Source organism: Phascolarctos cinereus, unplaced genomic scaffold (assembly GCF_003287225.1).
Source record: "Phascolarctos cinereus isolate Bilbo 61053 unplaced genomic scaffold, phaCin_HiC Scaffold_726;HRSCAF=1367, whole genome shotgun sequence".
In the NCBI taxonomy this organism is placed as follows: domain Eukaryota; kingdom Metazoa; phylum Chordata; class Mammalia; order Diprotodontia; family Phascolarctidae; genus Phascolarctos; species Phascolarctos cinereus.
This window is the reverse complement of record NW_027556098.1, coordinates 136601322-136617154: the sequence shown is the minus strand read 5'-3', so window position 1 is coordinate 136617154 and position 15833 is coordinate 136601322. Positions and strand designations below refer to the sequence as shown.

Sequence of the window (15833 nt, the reverse complement as noted above, 5' to 3'; positions counted from 1 at the left end):
GTCTCTCTTGTTCCCTTATCTCCATTTCTTATAGGACTTGATCCAGTACAACTAGGCTGGGGGAGACTGTCATGCAGTGAAGCACTGCAACCACCAGGTGGTGCTGTGGTTCCATCATTCTGACTGTCGGCCTTTTCTACAAGCCGAAGACCAAGACAGCCACCGCAGCTGGCTTTCTTCTCTTCCCCTGGAATCCAAACTCAATTAAATTAACTTTAAAAGAACTTTTCTAAAGCCCAAAATGGGAGCAGTCCTCCTACTGGACTGCTTGCCTTAAAAGGGGGTGATGAGGAATCTGGATGCGGGGGGCCTGTCTGTTTCCTGCCTTCCCACTTGCTAACCAGGAGATTCCATCCCCCTTTCTCCCACCACTCCCCATCCCTCTTCACTACCTTTTCCTCTTTTTCTTCTTTTTTAGTTTCCTTTTCAGTCATCTTCTCTCCCACTTTTTCTCTTGATCCTTGGGCTAAATGATTCTTCCTTAAGCCAAGAACGCACCCCATCTTCTTCCATTCCCTTCCTTATAATCCTCCACCCCCAATGACCTCCAACACTAAGTACATTAATATAAGGCAGCTCCCGGGGGGAAAACTCAAAGAAAATGAGAACAATTTTCATTTTTTGGCACATGAGGTAGGAGGCAGCATTTGACCTGGCAGGATAGCAGGAGAGGAAAAGGGCAGCAACACATGCTCCCAGGATGCCCTGGACACTGGAAGAGCCAGAAGAAACCCCATGCCCTGGACCAGGCCGAGGGTGATAACATGCACTCTAGAAAAGGGTGGGAGAGCCACAATAAAAGGAAGGGGTAGGGGAGAGGAAGGAGTTACATAAAGAAAAACTCAGACTACAAAGAGGCAAGAGCAAAGGAAGTGTATAGCATCCAGGCTGCTGGGGATCGAGGGTGTCTGGTTCTCTAATAAAGCCAAAAAACACCCCACTAAAGGAACAAGGACTGGAGAGAGCTGAGCAGACTGGGCCACTGTGGGGAATGTGGGAAATCAGAGTAGTAATAGCAAGAGCAGTAACAGTAGTGGGTGAACAGTTGGCCAAACTGCTGAGGCTCAAGAACATTTCAGAGGTGACCAGACTCAGACTTTGAGGAAGGGCCCTCAGGGACTGGGAGGCTTGGAGGGAGACTGGCATAAGAAGACGGGTACTGGGATTCTATGGAGTCTCAGACAGAGCCATCCGTCCAGGAACAAAATAGGCGTCTAGGCCTCCCTTATAAACCTCCAGAACTTAACCTCCTGCCTCAGTGGGAAAAAGAGGGCGTTGGGAAGCCCACAGAGGGCATCCCCTCATTTACAGAAGGGCGAAAGAGGACAAAAGATGAAGAGAGAGAAGGGAAGGAAAGCAGAGGAAAAGGGAAGAAGGAAGGAGACAGAAGCAAAAGGTAAGGAAAGGACTGTGTGGTCAAGGGGGTACCTGAGACGGCGACTTGGGGATGGCAGCCCCAGGAGTGTCCAGGCTGGCTGGTTCGGGCTCGTGGTTGACCTTGATCTCAGGGGTGCCAGCTGGGGAACCATCGGGTGGTGGTGAGGGGCTCTTGTTCCCTTTCATAGGGGCATTGTCACTGCAGAGATGGAGACAGAGACAATGGGAGGTAGTGAGCAGGAGGCGACTTTCTAGAGGAGCTCTTAGCCAGGTCCTCTAGATCAAGGAACGGACCCCAGCCCCAGAGGAGAGAGAATTCTGGGAGAAAACTCCTTTAAGGACTTTGCCTGTACCTCTGCTCCGAGGCTTATTACAAAGGGAATGTGAACATCTGTGAGTATGGAAAAATGTGTATCTATGCAAATGAGGGTACAGGTGTGCATTCAAGCATGAATATGCTTTCTGTGTATGACTATGTGAAAGGGCGCACAGATGAGTCTCTGTGCCCATGTTTGAATGCTTTAGGGACAATGATAGAAATGAAAAAAAACAAAAGATGCTAAATGTTCCCAGAATGTTCCCTATTCCCAAGTCCACATAGGAGCAGTAGGAAGCAGACAGCCAAAGTACTCCAATTCCCCCACTAACTCACTCCTAACCCCTCTCTGGGCCTTTGTGATAGTTCTGGGGCCTGAGGCATCCAGGCCCACATCTATTCTACTCATGCCAGCTGGCCTGGATAGCCTGGGACCTGCCCCCAAAAGCCAGGCAGGCTAACCCAAAGCCTCAGACACTCTCCATACAAAAGATACTGTCCTTCTAATGCTCTTGTATCTACAAGATACAAGGCAACATGGTATTCAAAGCTTATTCTCAAGTATACATACAGATAGGAGGCAGAGGTAAGCACAGATCCATGAAAGTTATTTATAACAGATTTTCTAAAATAGGATGGGTTTTTTTTTCCTCCTTCAAGGCCTTATTAGATGTATTTTGTATATACCTGCTATTTTTGCGTTGTCTCCCCCATTAGAACGTGACCTCATTGAGGTTAGGGACAGTTTTTGTCCTTTCTTTGTATCCTCAATACTTCTCACAGATCCTGGCACATAGTAAGCAATAAATGTTTGTTGGCTGAGTTTTCTTTCCTTTCTTCATGCCCCTCCTCCAGAAAGGGGAGGCTACAATGCAAGGGAAAGGGAGAGGAGTACCAAGGGGAGTGAATAATCTAGCCAGCCCCTGAATAACTGAAAACTGAGTCAAGTGAGTGCCAAACCCTCGCCCTAACCCCCATGGCTAGACCTCCAACCCTAGCCATCTCAGCCTTCCTTCTGATGCTAAACACAAAAGAGAGGATGACATTCCGCCCCCGAGAGACGTGAGCCCAGCTGAGAGAACTCAAAGGTCTGAAGATTAAAATGTGGCAATTGTCTCGAATCAAAAGTCCAGTGGCTATTACATGAGCTTCCCTAACTCCTCCTAGGTCCATTCCTTTAGGGCCTAAGCATTTGGGGTCAAGTGGAGATTGGTCCAAAAGAAATTCCTAGTAAAGAAACCACCACAGACAGGATCATGTTTTCTCTCTCTTTATGGTGTCTCCCCAAACAATGTTCAACAGACCCAGTGGCTCCATCTGGACCCAGATTCCATCTGGACTCTCCCAGCTCTGATGATCCTAGGAAAGTAAAGCTTAAAAGGAAGTTAGAGATCATCCAATCCAATTTCCTCATACTAAAGGTTAGAAAACTGAGGCACTGAAAAGTCACTGAAGATAAAATTAAAAACAAAACCAGACTTTTTAAAAAGGCTAATAGATATACCATATTATTAATCTGAATTCTTTAAAAAAGAAAAAAAGAATACAAACCACCTCCCCCTCCAAGAAAAGTGACTAAGAAACAACTGAGTAGTAGTTACTACTACTAAAAGTAGTAAAATAGTAACTGAGAAGTTAAGAATGTCCCAGAAGGAGAAAGGAGTAGGGGAAAGGGTGTGCAGAAGTGGCCCAACAGCAGCTTCAGGCCACAGAGTTCTAAGTCAGACGGGCCCCACCGAATATCCACTGTCGGGGTCTCTCCAATGGAGCCAACCTGAGGGATCACAGCAGACCTGCAACCAGATCTGCTAGGTCTGGTGAGCCAAGGTAATGCAGCCTGCAACTACGGCCTGAGATTGGTTCTGGCCCCTAGTAGGAAGCGTAGAAGAAGCTTCCCAGGCAAATCTGATGGTTATATTCAGTATCAAGGTCTCCTTGTCGCTGGCACCCCATATCTACTGCCCAGACTGCTTGCCTGGGTATTGACCAACCTCACCGCCTTGGCCTGCTCTCCAGGATCTAAGGATTTCCGGTTCCTGACTGCCTGCCTGGTTCCGACCTCTCTGGATGATCTTTAACTCAGAAGCGTTCTCCTGATGGGGAGCATCCAGTCCCAACCTGACCGCCAAGTTCTTTCTATGTACTCATCAGCCTCTACCCTTTGTTCCTCTCCTGCTTTGACCATCTCATACCTAGCTTCCTACTTTTGAGCATCCAACTAAATACCACACCCACAAAACTTCGTTTCCTGCCTCTGATTCCCTGGGATACTTTCTCTAGCCTCTCCCTATACCAAAGAGGGCAAAGAGTATAAACAGCATTACACACACCAAGGCAGGTTATTGGGTTAGTTCTGTCCATCCTCCCCCTTCCCAGGCTGAGGACATCAGGACATGCACGGGGCCTGCTCTAGATCCCAAGGGAACACACGCCTCCCCTCCGCACACCCAGGTTATCATGGGAGGCCACACATTTGTTTTTATGAGCCCCGAGGGCCCCCACACAATGCAGCTCTTGGTATACTGGTACCTGCTCTTCTTTCTCCGAAGTCTGGAGAACAGTTTAGTTTTCTTTCTGTGGGGGACCGGATGCAAATGGCTTTTATTATAGGAGGGAAAAATAAAAGTCATCTGTCTTCCTTTCTCCCCATCCCTAGCGTAACACCAAAATACATACACTTCTTAAAAGGGGCCCCCAAAACCAAACCAGGCAAAGCTCTTCCCTTCGATGAGCGGAACACAGGGCCTAGCAAGAATCTTCTCACTTAGCCAGATTCTCTTTACAGCCCCTCCAGGATGCTCCTGGGTTCAGCATTTCACTTTTGTCTACATTCCTCAAGCGTTAAAGATACAGGTGATTCTGTCCACCTAAAAGATTGGGAAGGTGAGACCCAGCATAGGGAAGTGATTTATCCAAAGCCACACAAGAAACCCACATCAGAGCTGAGACTAGAACTCTGGTCTCCCAACTTCCAAATGAGACTCTGTCTGCCAAGTCACAATTATCTAACAAGGAAAAAAGTTTAATTTAACACATAACCAAGATGTCCTGGATTTTTCTCTCTCTTCTTTGCTATTTTGAGTTCAGCAGGATGATAATTAAAGATGATAGTGACTTTGAGGGGCGAAGAGAAGGAAGGATGGTTAGGGTATATATGTATAATGCAGTTTAAGGGGTGAATCAGTTCCTAAAATCTGCCAGACTAGAAAAGTTGCCTAGTGAATGCTTTTTGACCTCATCAACTTCAGTTTCCAACCCACTCCCATCAAAGTTAGGTTGCATGTGCATCTCTCCCATCCCCAAAAAGACATATTATACCTCATCCCCACTGGTATGAAATATCTTACACATAGTAGGTAGTTGATAAATATTTGTAGAACTGAAGAGGGGGAACAGATAAACAGTGTAAGAATAATGCTAAAAGTTCATACTTACATAATTTTAAACTAACTACCCTGCGAGATACATAGCTCAAGTACAGTTGGTTCCCATTTTACAGACGAAGAAATGGAGGCAGAGAGAATCTAAATGACCTGCCAAAGTTCACAAAACTAGCAAGTAGAAGAGATGTGATTCAAACTCAGAGCTTTTGACACCTGGACCACTGTGTTTCCCCCCACACCATACTGCCTCTCTGAAATGATAGGGTTCGCTCTTAGCCTCACTGGGACATGACAATGACTCAGTCTTTTGCCTCTAATCTAATTTTACCCTTTCCAACTTCTAATCCTTTTCTGAAGGCAGTCCCAGATTCAAGAAATTATTTCCCTGGAGGCTGTTAAACCTCATTTCTTCCCTCTCCATAAAAAAAGGAGGACCCTCTCCTCTAAGAAATGAGCCCTGCTTTAACACAAACCATTCCCCAGCCTACACATCATGGTACCTGGTCAACCATGTTCCTTGCATGTCACTCATATGACTACATTGGGATGAGATAGGCTCGCATGGTAGAGATGGATGTTATGGTTGTCTTCCCTGTCAGGACATTAGCTCCTCAAGACCAGAGACAGAGGGATCCTCTTTATTTCTTTCCCCAGTGACACTGAATTCCTATCAGGGCACCCTATGGGCCTTATCCTATCATCTGTGCATATACATACTCTCTCTCTCTCTCTCTCTCTCACACACACACACACACACACACACACATACACACTCACACATAAAAATACACATAATACGAATTCATACATACTTCCATGGTCCCTAAGGAGTGGAAACCCCAAGTACAGCTCTTGTTCCTATAGACCTCTAGACAAAGGGAAATTTGCCAAGCCCCCTCTTTGTCCCCTAATCTTGTCACAAGAAACATTTGGGATAAAAATCTAGATTCTGAAATTCCTACTGGGCTAAACATTATTTATGTGAACAGGATTTACAGGAATGGGGGAGGGGAGCAGCATCAGCCCAGGGACTGAGCTGAAAGCAAGACTGATGCATCTAGAATTCACTGGCACACCACTGAGTGAACAGGCTTGGCAAACATTCCTGCTCAGCTGGCTTGGAGTTTTACCAATAATAGCAATAACTTCACATCTGTAGGGTGCCTTTTATTTCACAAAGCACTCTGACTTCCATTGTCTCACTTGGGCCACACAACAACCTGTGAGGCAGGTAGTACAAGTATTATTAGATTCATTTCAGTGCGGAAAAATCAAGGGCCAGAGGAATGGTCACTGGCTGAGTTGTCCAGCTAGAACGTAGTGAAGCCAGGTCTCTTGCCTCTGACGCCAGAATTCTCTCTACTCTGCTCACAGATGAGATGGACCTTGCACTGACTCACAGTTTACTATACCAAGATTCAGGTAGTGGGAAGAAGCACAGGGGTTAAGAATCATCTAGCTTTGGACTTGATTCCCTGGATATGCCAGCCTAGAATCAGCTTTATAGGATTTAAGGGACAGGGTTCTACATTGTGTGTGTGTGTGTGTGTGTGTGTGTGTGTGTGTGTGTGTGTGATCGACCCCTCTAGGAATCTGGCTAACCCTCCTCAGAAAAATACCCTTAAAGGCATAAAATAAAATATGTAGGATTATAAAAGGAAACCAATTATATGGAACTATAGTTATAGCATTTTTTAAAAGTTCATGCACCCCATGTTAAGAGCCCCTGATCTAGTAGAACCTCCTTTATTTTGTAGATGAGAAAACTAAAGAGAAGTGATTTGCTCAAGATTGATATAACTATTCTGTGCCAAGTCAACACTAGTGAGAACCTAGGTCTCATGATGCCCAGTTCATTGTTCTTTCTGTTTTCCTGTCTGCGCTTGCTCCAAACCTACACTTTTTACTTGTTTGCAGGAAAAAAATGGGGATCTGTATTAAAATCCTCACTCCCATCTCGCACTGGCCTGCACATGATACAAGGATGTAGTTAGAGCTAATCTCCCTCCCCATTCCTCTTTCCCCTCCCCAACCCCCCAGCCCTGCCCCAGCTACATCAGCATGAGCAAGCCTGCCCTTCCTTTGTGAATATCCTCAGCTGGCCAAGCCAAGGCTTTCTCCTCGTTTAGTGCCTCCCCACCAAGGAACACGAGAGGGTTGTTATGCGGACAGGAAGATTGTAGCCCCATAGAGAGGGTATGGGGCTGACCTTGGCTGGGCCTTGACAGTGAATGTATTGCTGCCATGCTGCTTCTCCAGGCTCACCAGCACATCATTCAGGTTTTGGTTCAGCTGTAGAGAGAAAGGAGGGCTGATGAATGGAGTGGATGAGGTGGTGTGTCCAGGAGTGCAGGTACAATCCAGGTTCTGAGACTTCTTAGGAACCCATGTGCTAAAGCTAAGGGCAGCTACCTGCAGCACCATCCTGACCTGCCCTTGTTTCCACACTTAACTTATTCCTCCTCTCTCCCTGACCTCCCATCCACAAGGCTGGGTCCCCCAAGATCTCTGTCTTTATATTCCCAACACTCAGAACAATGCTCTTTAAATTCCCCCAACACCCAGCATAACCCAGCATAGCATGAAATGTATCTATGCTGAGGATGTTGTAGATACATAAATATAAGAGGAAGATATAATTTCATTCAGGAACTCCCACTGTGGAAACTCCTTCCAGGAATATAGATAGCACTCTATCCACTACCTGAAATCAAATATTTCACACTTTGTAAATACTGAATGGCATACAATAGAGTAGAACAGTATGCCAGAGTCATCCCATCTGTCCTGTACAGACAGATTTGCAGATTTGGTCCGAATTAACACAGGTCTAGCTGTTATCAGTCCAAATGAGGTCTTTTAGGACAGGCAAACATAGGCAACAAGGCAATTTCTTCTACTCACTTTCACTCTCTGGACTCCTTGAGGTCTAGTCACACAAGGCAGTCCTATACACCCCCAGGGGCAGAGTGGATAAGGCCCTGGGCCTGGAGTTGAGAAGACCTGAGTTCAAATCTAGCCTCAAGCACTTACCAGCTGGGTGACCCTGATCAAGTCATTTAACCTCTGTCTACCTTCCACTATGTTATAAAGCTAAAATGAGATAATATTTGTAAAGTGTTTAGCCCAATGCCTGACACAATGAAGTTTTCAATAAAAACTTATTCCCTTCCCTTTCCCCCTCCCCTTTATTACAGTCGTTATCCCTTTTCCTGGCTTATTTATCTTCTGTTTCCTCTCTATGACCTTCCCTACATGGCTGGGAGGAAGAAGGGGTGAGACTACCTTGAAATGCTGATAGAAAACACAGAAGGTTTGTAGAAAAGCCATTCCCTCATTGGCTTCAGACCACAGACACACATCCCCAGGGCTAACCTTGGATGAAGAGATTCGTTCCTTTGGCCCTTAAGACTTTTCGGTTTCCAAGAATCTGCCCTTAAAATACAAATATCTTGGAGAGGGAACACCTTGAGCCCATAATTAGCTAACAACTCAGCAGGTCAGATCCTTTCCCAACCAGAGGCAGCAAATACACAATGGAGTGTAGGGAGGCAGGACAGGTAGCATTAGTGAAAGGTATCACCACAGGAAGGGTAAGGGAAGGCATGGGAGAAGGACTCTGTTCACTAACTTGTAGGTGGGGAGGTGGAGAGAGAAAAGATTCTCCAGTGGAGCACCAGGAGTAAACTGACCACTGAACCACTCCCAATATTCACAGAGATCTGAAGGGGGAAGTGGGGACAAGAGGATCACAGGCTTCTAGTTCAATCCCTTCATTTTACACATAAGAAGCTGAGGCCCAGAGAGGTGACCGAGTTTAGGTCACATAGGTAGTAAGCAGCAGAACCCAGGACCTCTTGCTTCAGAATTCAGTTTCCCCTGTCCCATGTTGCTGTCCAGTCATCTTCAGTCTTTTCCAACTCTTCAGGACCCCATTTGGGGTTTTCTTGGCAAAAATATGGGAACAGGTTGCCATTTCCTCCTCCAGCTCATCTGACAGATGAGGAAACTGAGGAAAACAGGGTTAAATGACTTGCTAATAAGTGTCTGAAGACAGATTTAAACGAGGGAAGATAAGTCTTCCTGACCCAAGGCCCAGAACTCTATCCACTACATCACAAAACTGCTGGATAATGTCCCATAATGCCTAGCGATGCCAAGTATCTCAGAGGTTCCTGGAGCGAGACCTCAGAGGTGGGGTGACCAGGCCACAAAGAGAAGGGGCTTGTTTACCTTGCTCATCTCCTTGTGGAAATTCTCCTCCAGGCCAGCGATGCTCTGGAATGTGTTGACATAGAAACCAACACGGCTGAAGTGAGTAGAAAGGACAGATGGTCAGGTGAAGGCCAGGGTCCAAGGAAATCACCTAGAAAGGGCTCAGGCTAGGTCCCTGCTACATTTCTTCTGCAAAGACCCCTCAACATACAGTTCCCACTCTCTGCCTAACAGCCCAACCAAAGGACAACTGACTACGAACCAGGCTATTTCTTTTAGTACAATGTGTGGCTTCAAGTAGACCATTCAACTCATCTGGACCTCAGTTTCCCCTTCTAAGGAAAAAGACAAAAAATTCCTTTTGCCTATCACCAATTCTTATATATATCTATCTCTGGGTGTGGTGGGAGAAGGAAAGTAGAAGAACATTGACTAGACATTGACCTTGGGAAGAATGCTCCAATTGTGTTTGCAGCTATAGGATTTCTGGATAAGATTATTTTCTTGTCATAAAGCCAAATACCAATTTGTCCTTTCTCACAGAACAAGGGCGTGGACTAGATTTCCCCAATAGACTGAGGGCCTCCCAAGAGTGAAGATCCATATCCGTTTCACGACAACAGGAGTTTCTAGCCTTAGGCCCACTCACCTATTCCACAGAGATGGTAACTCTTCCTGCAAGTCAACATTCATCTCCTCAAATACCTTCTGAGCTTTGATGAGCTCCTCCTCAGCCTGGACAGAGAGAGGACATGTTAATTTCCTAATCTGACTGATGATCCCCCCACCATTCTACCCCAGATCCTCAGGCTCGGGCTCTCCCTCCACCACTCTGATCTTTCCATTCAAAACCCAAATTAGTCTCAAGGTCCAAGAACGCCCCAGTCACTAAAAGAAAGACTTTCTCAAAAAGAGGTGACCGCACTAGAAGGTGCCCATTGCTCAACTATCCCCAGGGTCAGACATCCCCAAGTTGAGAGTAGGGGCCCACACCACAGAGGACATGGTCATATTACACCACCTACCAAATCCCTACAATTTTGCCTGTTGATGGCTTCAACCCCTTTCCCCGGACACTTTCTTAAGCATTCAGGGACAAATGGAGCTCTTTCTCTACAACGTTGCTTCCTTAAGGACACTTCTCAGGAATTAGGGGCAAGCTCTATTTAAAATATTTCCTTGGTCAGGAGGCATGGCATGGTAGACTGGGCACTAAATTGAGAGTCCAAGACTTTGGTTTCAAATCCCAGTTGCATCATTTACAACCTCTCTTGGCCTCAGTTTCATCATCTATAAAGTGGAGGCATTGGAGACCTCTGAGGTCCCTTCCAAGTCTAAATCTTTGCTCCTATGACCCTCACTCAACATTCACCTAGAGACCCAATCCATTCTAGGTCTAACACTTTATCTAACTCACCCTCACTGGATTTTTCCTCCTGTCTCCCTCCTGGCTGGCAGGAGTGGGGCTTTCTTTGTTCCCCAAACCCACACCCACCCTCTGGGAATAGAAGGAAGTGAGAGCTCAGAGTTAACATCATTCATTCCAAGCTTTCTAGAACCATAAAATCTGGAAAGTTGGAAGAGACCTCAGAGATCAGCCAAACAACTCCCACGTCAACAACCAGAAGGAACGTGTGGCTACCCCCAACATAACTTCCCCTCCTCCCTGAAGTTCCTTCCTTAGGGAAAGAAACCTTTCATTCCAATTCAGAGATAAGACTTAGTACGTAAATCCCCTAGGGAGAAGAAACCCCAAAACAAATAATTCCCACAGAGATATAAATGACAAATACTGGCTAAGGAGGATATTAGCACAGCAGACATCAGGAAAACTGGAGTTTGAATCCCACCTCAAGTGCATGCTAGCAGTGTGACCCTGGTCAAGTCACTTACGTTCTCCCAGTCTCAGTTTCTTTATCTGTAGAATCAGCACTCACAACACAGTTGTTGTGAGGATCAAATGAGATAACGTATTAAACACTCGGCAAACCTTAAAGCACTATACAAATGCCAGCTAATATAATTATTATTTCCAAGACCTAGTTTTGTTGGAAGGAAGACACTATGATAGTCAGCAAGGTTACACCACATCTTGGACTAAGTTCCACTACATAAGTTCCCATGAGCCTGAATCTCTACAGGGTCAGAAGCCTAAGGCTAGAGATCCACTAGAGGAAAAGAGATCATAGTGTCACACTTAAAACCAGCCCCTGACCCCTTGGCAAAGCAGTCAAGTTAATGGCAGGGGGAGCCTCCACATGGCCTTTTACTCGCTTCCTCTTCCTCCCCCATTAACCTCATCCAAACACAAATATAAGCCTTCCAAAATACTTTTATTGTATTCATACACATATCAGAGGCAGTGGGGAAAAGTCCAAAAATCACTGGGCCTAGAGTCGGGAAGCCCTGGGCATAGGTCTCACTTCTCACATTTAGTTGGGTGACCATCTGAAGACAATTAACCTCTCTGAACCTAGTACAACTACCTAAGTTACAGATTGAGATCTGCATTGGGGAAAGGCGTTTCCAAGGTGACAAGATCACTGATGCTTAATGTACTGATCTAGTTACATGTACATGTTTATATTGATTTCAAGTTGGGCATTAGATTATAAAATCTGAGAGCAAGGACCAGGGTGCTCTTCAGTATTTGCAGTCGTCCACCACTAGACTGCTATGTACCTGAGTTTACGGAAATAACTAGGTGATACAGTGGATAGCCCTGGACCTGGAGTCAGGAGATCTGAGTTCAAATGTGACCTCACACACTTAATAGCTATGTGACCTTGGGTAAGACATCTCGCTTTAGTCTGCCTCAGTTTCCTCAACTGTAAAATGGGTATAACTATGGCACCTATGTCCCAAGATTGTTGTGAGGATAAAATGATAGAGTGTGTGTGTGTGTGTTCAGTCGTTTGCAGTCATGTCTGACTCTTTGTGACCCCATTTGGGATTTTCTTGGCAAAGATAATGGGGTAGTTTGCCATTTCCTTCTCCAGCTCATTTTACAGATGAGGAAACTGAGGCAAACAGGGTTAAGCTACTAAGTGACTGAGGTCAGATTTGAACTCAGGAAGATGCGTCTCCCTGACTCCAGGCATGGCGCTCTAGCCACTGGGCTACCTAGGTGCCCATGTAAAATATTGTAAATATTGTAATTTGTAATAGTTGTAAAACTATTTGCAAACCTTAAAGTAATATATAAATGCTAGTTATTAGCTATTATTCATATCCCAGCTCTGATACTATGTGACCTGGAGAAACTCACTTAACCTTTCTAAGACTCAGTTTCTTTATCTGTAAAATGAGAAGGTTGGACTAAATGATCTCCAAGACCTCTTCCAGTTCTGAATCCTATACTCCTGTGGTCCAACTGTCCACTTCAATCACCATTAGCTCTCCCAGGGGTATTAGCAGTTTCAACCTCATCTGAGTGTGGGATGAAAGGCTCTGTTCCCAGCCATGTTCTTTCTTCCATCCAGGTGCACAAGTAAATGGGGGAGAGAAATCTTATGGTTTATGTTAGCACTGGCCAAACCAGGACTCTGGAAAGCCCTACTCCCACCCCCAGTCCATGCTGGGTCCTTGAATATCATTAGCCAAGAAGGCTGAGGCCTCAGAAATGACAGAGAAAATGGAACAAAGGCACAGGGAAGTTACTGTCATCTTGGGAAGAAAACCATATAGAATCATGGTTAAGGTCTATGGAAAGATCAGGAAGGGCCATCCAGAGATCACTGGATTCAGCCCCAACTTCAGATATTAACCACAATCTACATAAGATGCATCCGAGGCCTAGAAAGGTTAAGACCAGGGGTAGGGAACAGATTTGTTCTGTGAAGTTTAGATTCAGCCAAAGGGCTGCACATAAGGACCTAGAGGGCCACATGTGGCCTCGAGGCCATAGGTTCCCCACCCCTGGTTAAGACTCTCGCCCAAGGTCACAGAGTTAAGTTGCAGGGATGGGGAGGCAGGAGGTACCAGAATTTCCATACCTGGCTTCGAGGTTTGGTTGTTCTTTCTACCACACTACCCTGCCTTTTCATATCATCTCTAGACTCCAAATTTATTGTCACGTTCCCCACAGTCAAGTGCAGAAACCCCAGAGAAAGAATAACCCTGCTTTCAAGACAGGCAGCAGCACGAAATTCAGGAGTCCATTTTCATGCTGAGAGACAGTGGACTGTTGGTCAAGAGATCTGGGTTGGAGTGCTGGCTTCCATTAGTTACTATGTGACCACAGACAAGTCACTTAAGGCTTCTGAGCCTCAGTTTCCTCATCTGTAAAATGGATATAACACTGTAATTATCTACCTCAAAGGTTTATTGTGAGGAAAGCTTTCTGTAAAGACATTAAGTACCATAAAAGTGAACTTTTTTTATTTTTTAAAATTCTCCTACCACTTTAAAATAAAATACTCTTTTTCTTTGGTAAAGGGAAGTGCCCTGGGTAAAGCCAGAGAAGCTATGATTTCTCAGAGCCAAGCCTATATGTAAGGACTGATCTGATTCCCTCTCTCTACCAAGTACCGATATTCCATCTCCTTGGCTTCATGTTTCGGATTTCCAGCCTAATCTTTGGTCTAGGCTCCCTTCCTGTTACCCCCCTCTTTGGAACCTTCCATTCCCCTTTCCTCACTCCTCTGTGTGGCTATTAGCGCCCTTCATAACATGGCCCCTTCCTATCATTCCAGTCTTCTTACACCTTATACTCCTCCACATACTCTACCATCCAATGATAGTGGCCTTCTGGCTATTCCTCCCATAGGACACTCCATCTCCTGACTCTAGGTAGGTTCACTGGCTCTCAAGGACTGGGGTTCTGGGGGTTTGTTTTTTAACCTTTCTTTGCATCCCCCACTCTTAGCACAATAACTGGTACACAGGAGGTGCTTATTACATAGATACTTATTAAATGATCCAGGACAATTCCAAAAGTCTCATAATGGAAAATGCTATCCACATCCAGAGAAAGAACTATGGAGTCTGAATGCAGATCGACGCAGACTATTTTCATTTTCTTTATTTTTTCCCTTTTTTAATTGTAATTTTTCTGCAAACTGTTTCTTCTTTCACAACATGACTAATACAACCTATATTGCCTACCATCTTAGGGAGGGGAAAGGGAAGGGAAAAAATTTGGAATTCAAAATTTTATAAAAAGTGAATGTTAAAAATTGTCTTTACATGTAATTGGGGAAAATAAAATACTGTTCAAAAAATAAATAAATATTTATTAACTCCTAGTCAGTCAAACTTGATGTTAGTCAAGCACTCAAAATCAATGCAAGCAGCTGAATAAGTTTCAGGCATGGGGGAAAGTTACAAAAGTTACATTTATACCATACCTGTGATGAAGACAGAGCTGATGGGTAGGGGTAGTTAAGAGAACCTAGATAGTAAGGTATTATGAGGGAAGGTGAGGAGGGCAACTTAATCAGCAACCCAGATCTCAGAATCATTAAATCTCTGAGTTACAAGTGACTATAACAAAGACCATATGTGTCCCACTCCTTTGAATAGGAATCCCTTCTTCAATATTCCTAAAGAAGGGCTCATGAAGCCTATTCCTGAGTGCCTCAACTAGACATCCCAAGATGCCCAAACTGCTCCCCAAGCCACCCTCACTCCACTTCAAAGACATCATTCTGCACCTATCCTACTGACTCACATACAAGCTGTGGGCTTAATGCCACCATTACTTAAGTTCAAAAAGGGACATTGGGAAAGGGTACGTGAGAACCGTAAGGCACGTTTTTTTCAGTGACCTTGAGCAGCGTATCCAAATGAAGCAATCTCCTTCTAGGAGAACGGCTACTCCAATAGGAAACACAGTCCTGTAACCAGCCAAGCCCTCCCAGCCCCACTTTCCTCCCTTTGCCCTCAATCACCAAGTGTAGCAAGCTAAGACCTTTCTCCTGTAAACAAACCAGGTGAGAGAATGAGTCACTCACTTCCTGACAGGAGGGAAAAGGCTATGAGCTCACTGGGTAAGGGTGACTCAGGGATTCGGTTTCTCTGAGTCATCACACAGTAATCTGCTGTGCCCCACCCAAGAAGAAAATCCAGCCTTCCTACTTTCTTTCCTCCCTCAGGCACACACACACACACTCAAGTGGAGCTGGGAGGCAAATATGTTTCTAAACTTGTGATTCTTGGGAACCCAGCCCACAGTGGCTCTTGCCTCAAAAACACCCAAAAGGTCCACAGTGCATCTTCTACAGAGTCACTAGTGCCATCCACCTAAGATGTCATGCCATGTCAGTCTTCCCATTAGCATTTCAGCAAACCTTCAGGACCAGGAAAGAAACACTCCTTCCCATCCCTAGGATACTGCCCTCTCCCACAATTCCTTTCTGCCTAACTAAAACCCATCTATCCTTCATAATCCAGCAATTATGGGGCTAGAGAACCTGGTCTTTGGGCCCCAAAGACCTGGATTCCAGTTCTGCCCCTCAAACAGAGTGGCCAGGTGACTCCTAACCTCTGAGTGCTTTAAACTAATCTCTAAAACTCTAAATTACAGAGGTGGTACTGCACAT

At 45.2% G+C, this 15833-nt stretch overlaps 1 protein-coding gene across 1 annotated transcript in view; it reads right to left on the bottom strand.

Moving 5' to 3' along the window:
* BIN1 (bridging integrator 1) overlaps nt 1–15833 on the bottom strand; it is a 137471-nt gene that overhangs the window by 20944 nt on the left and 100694 nt on the right. The window contains 4 exon segments of the mRNA XM_020967200.2: nt 1429–1576; nt 7286–7368; nt 9310–9385; nt 9941–10026. Coding sequence (XP_020822859.1) covers nt 1429–1576; nt 7286–7368; nt 9310–9385; nt 9941–10026 — 393 coding nt within the window.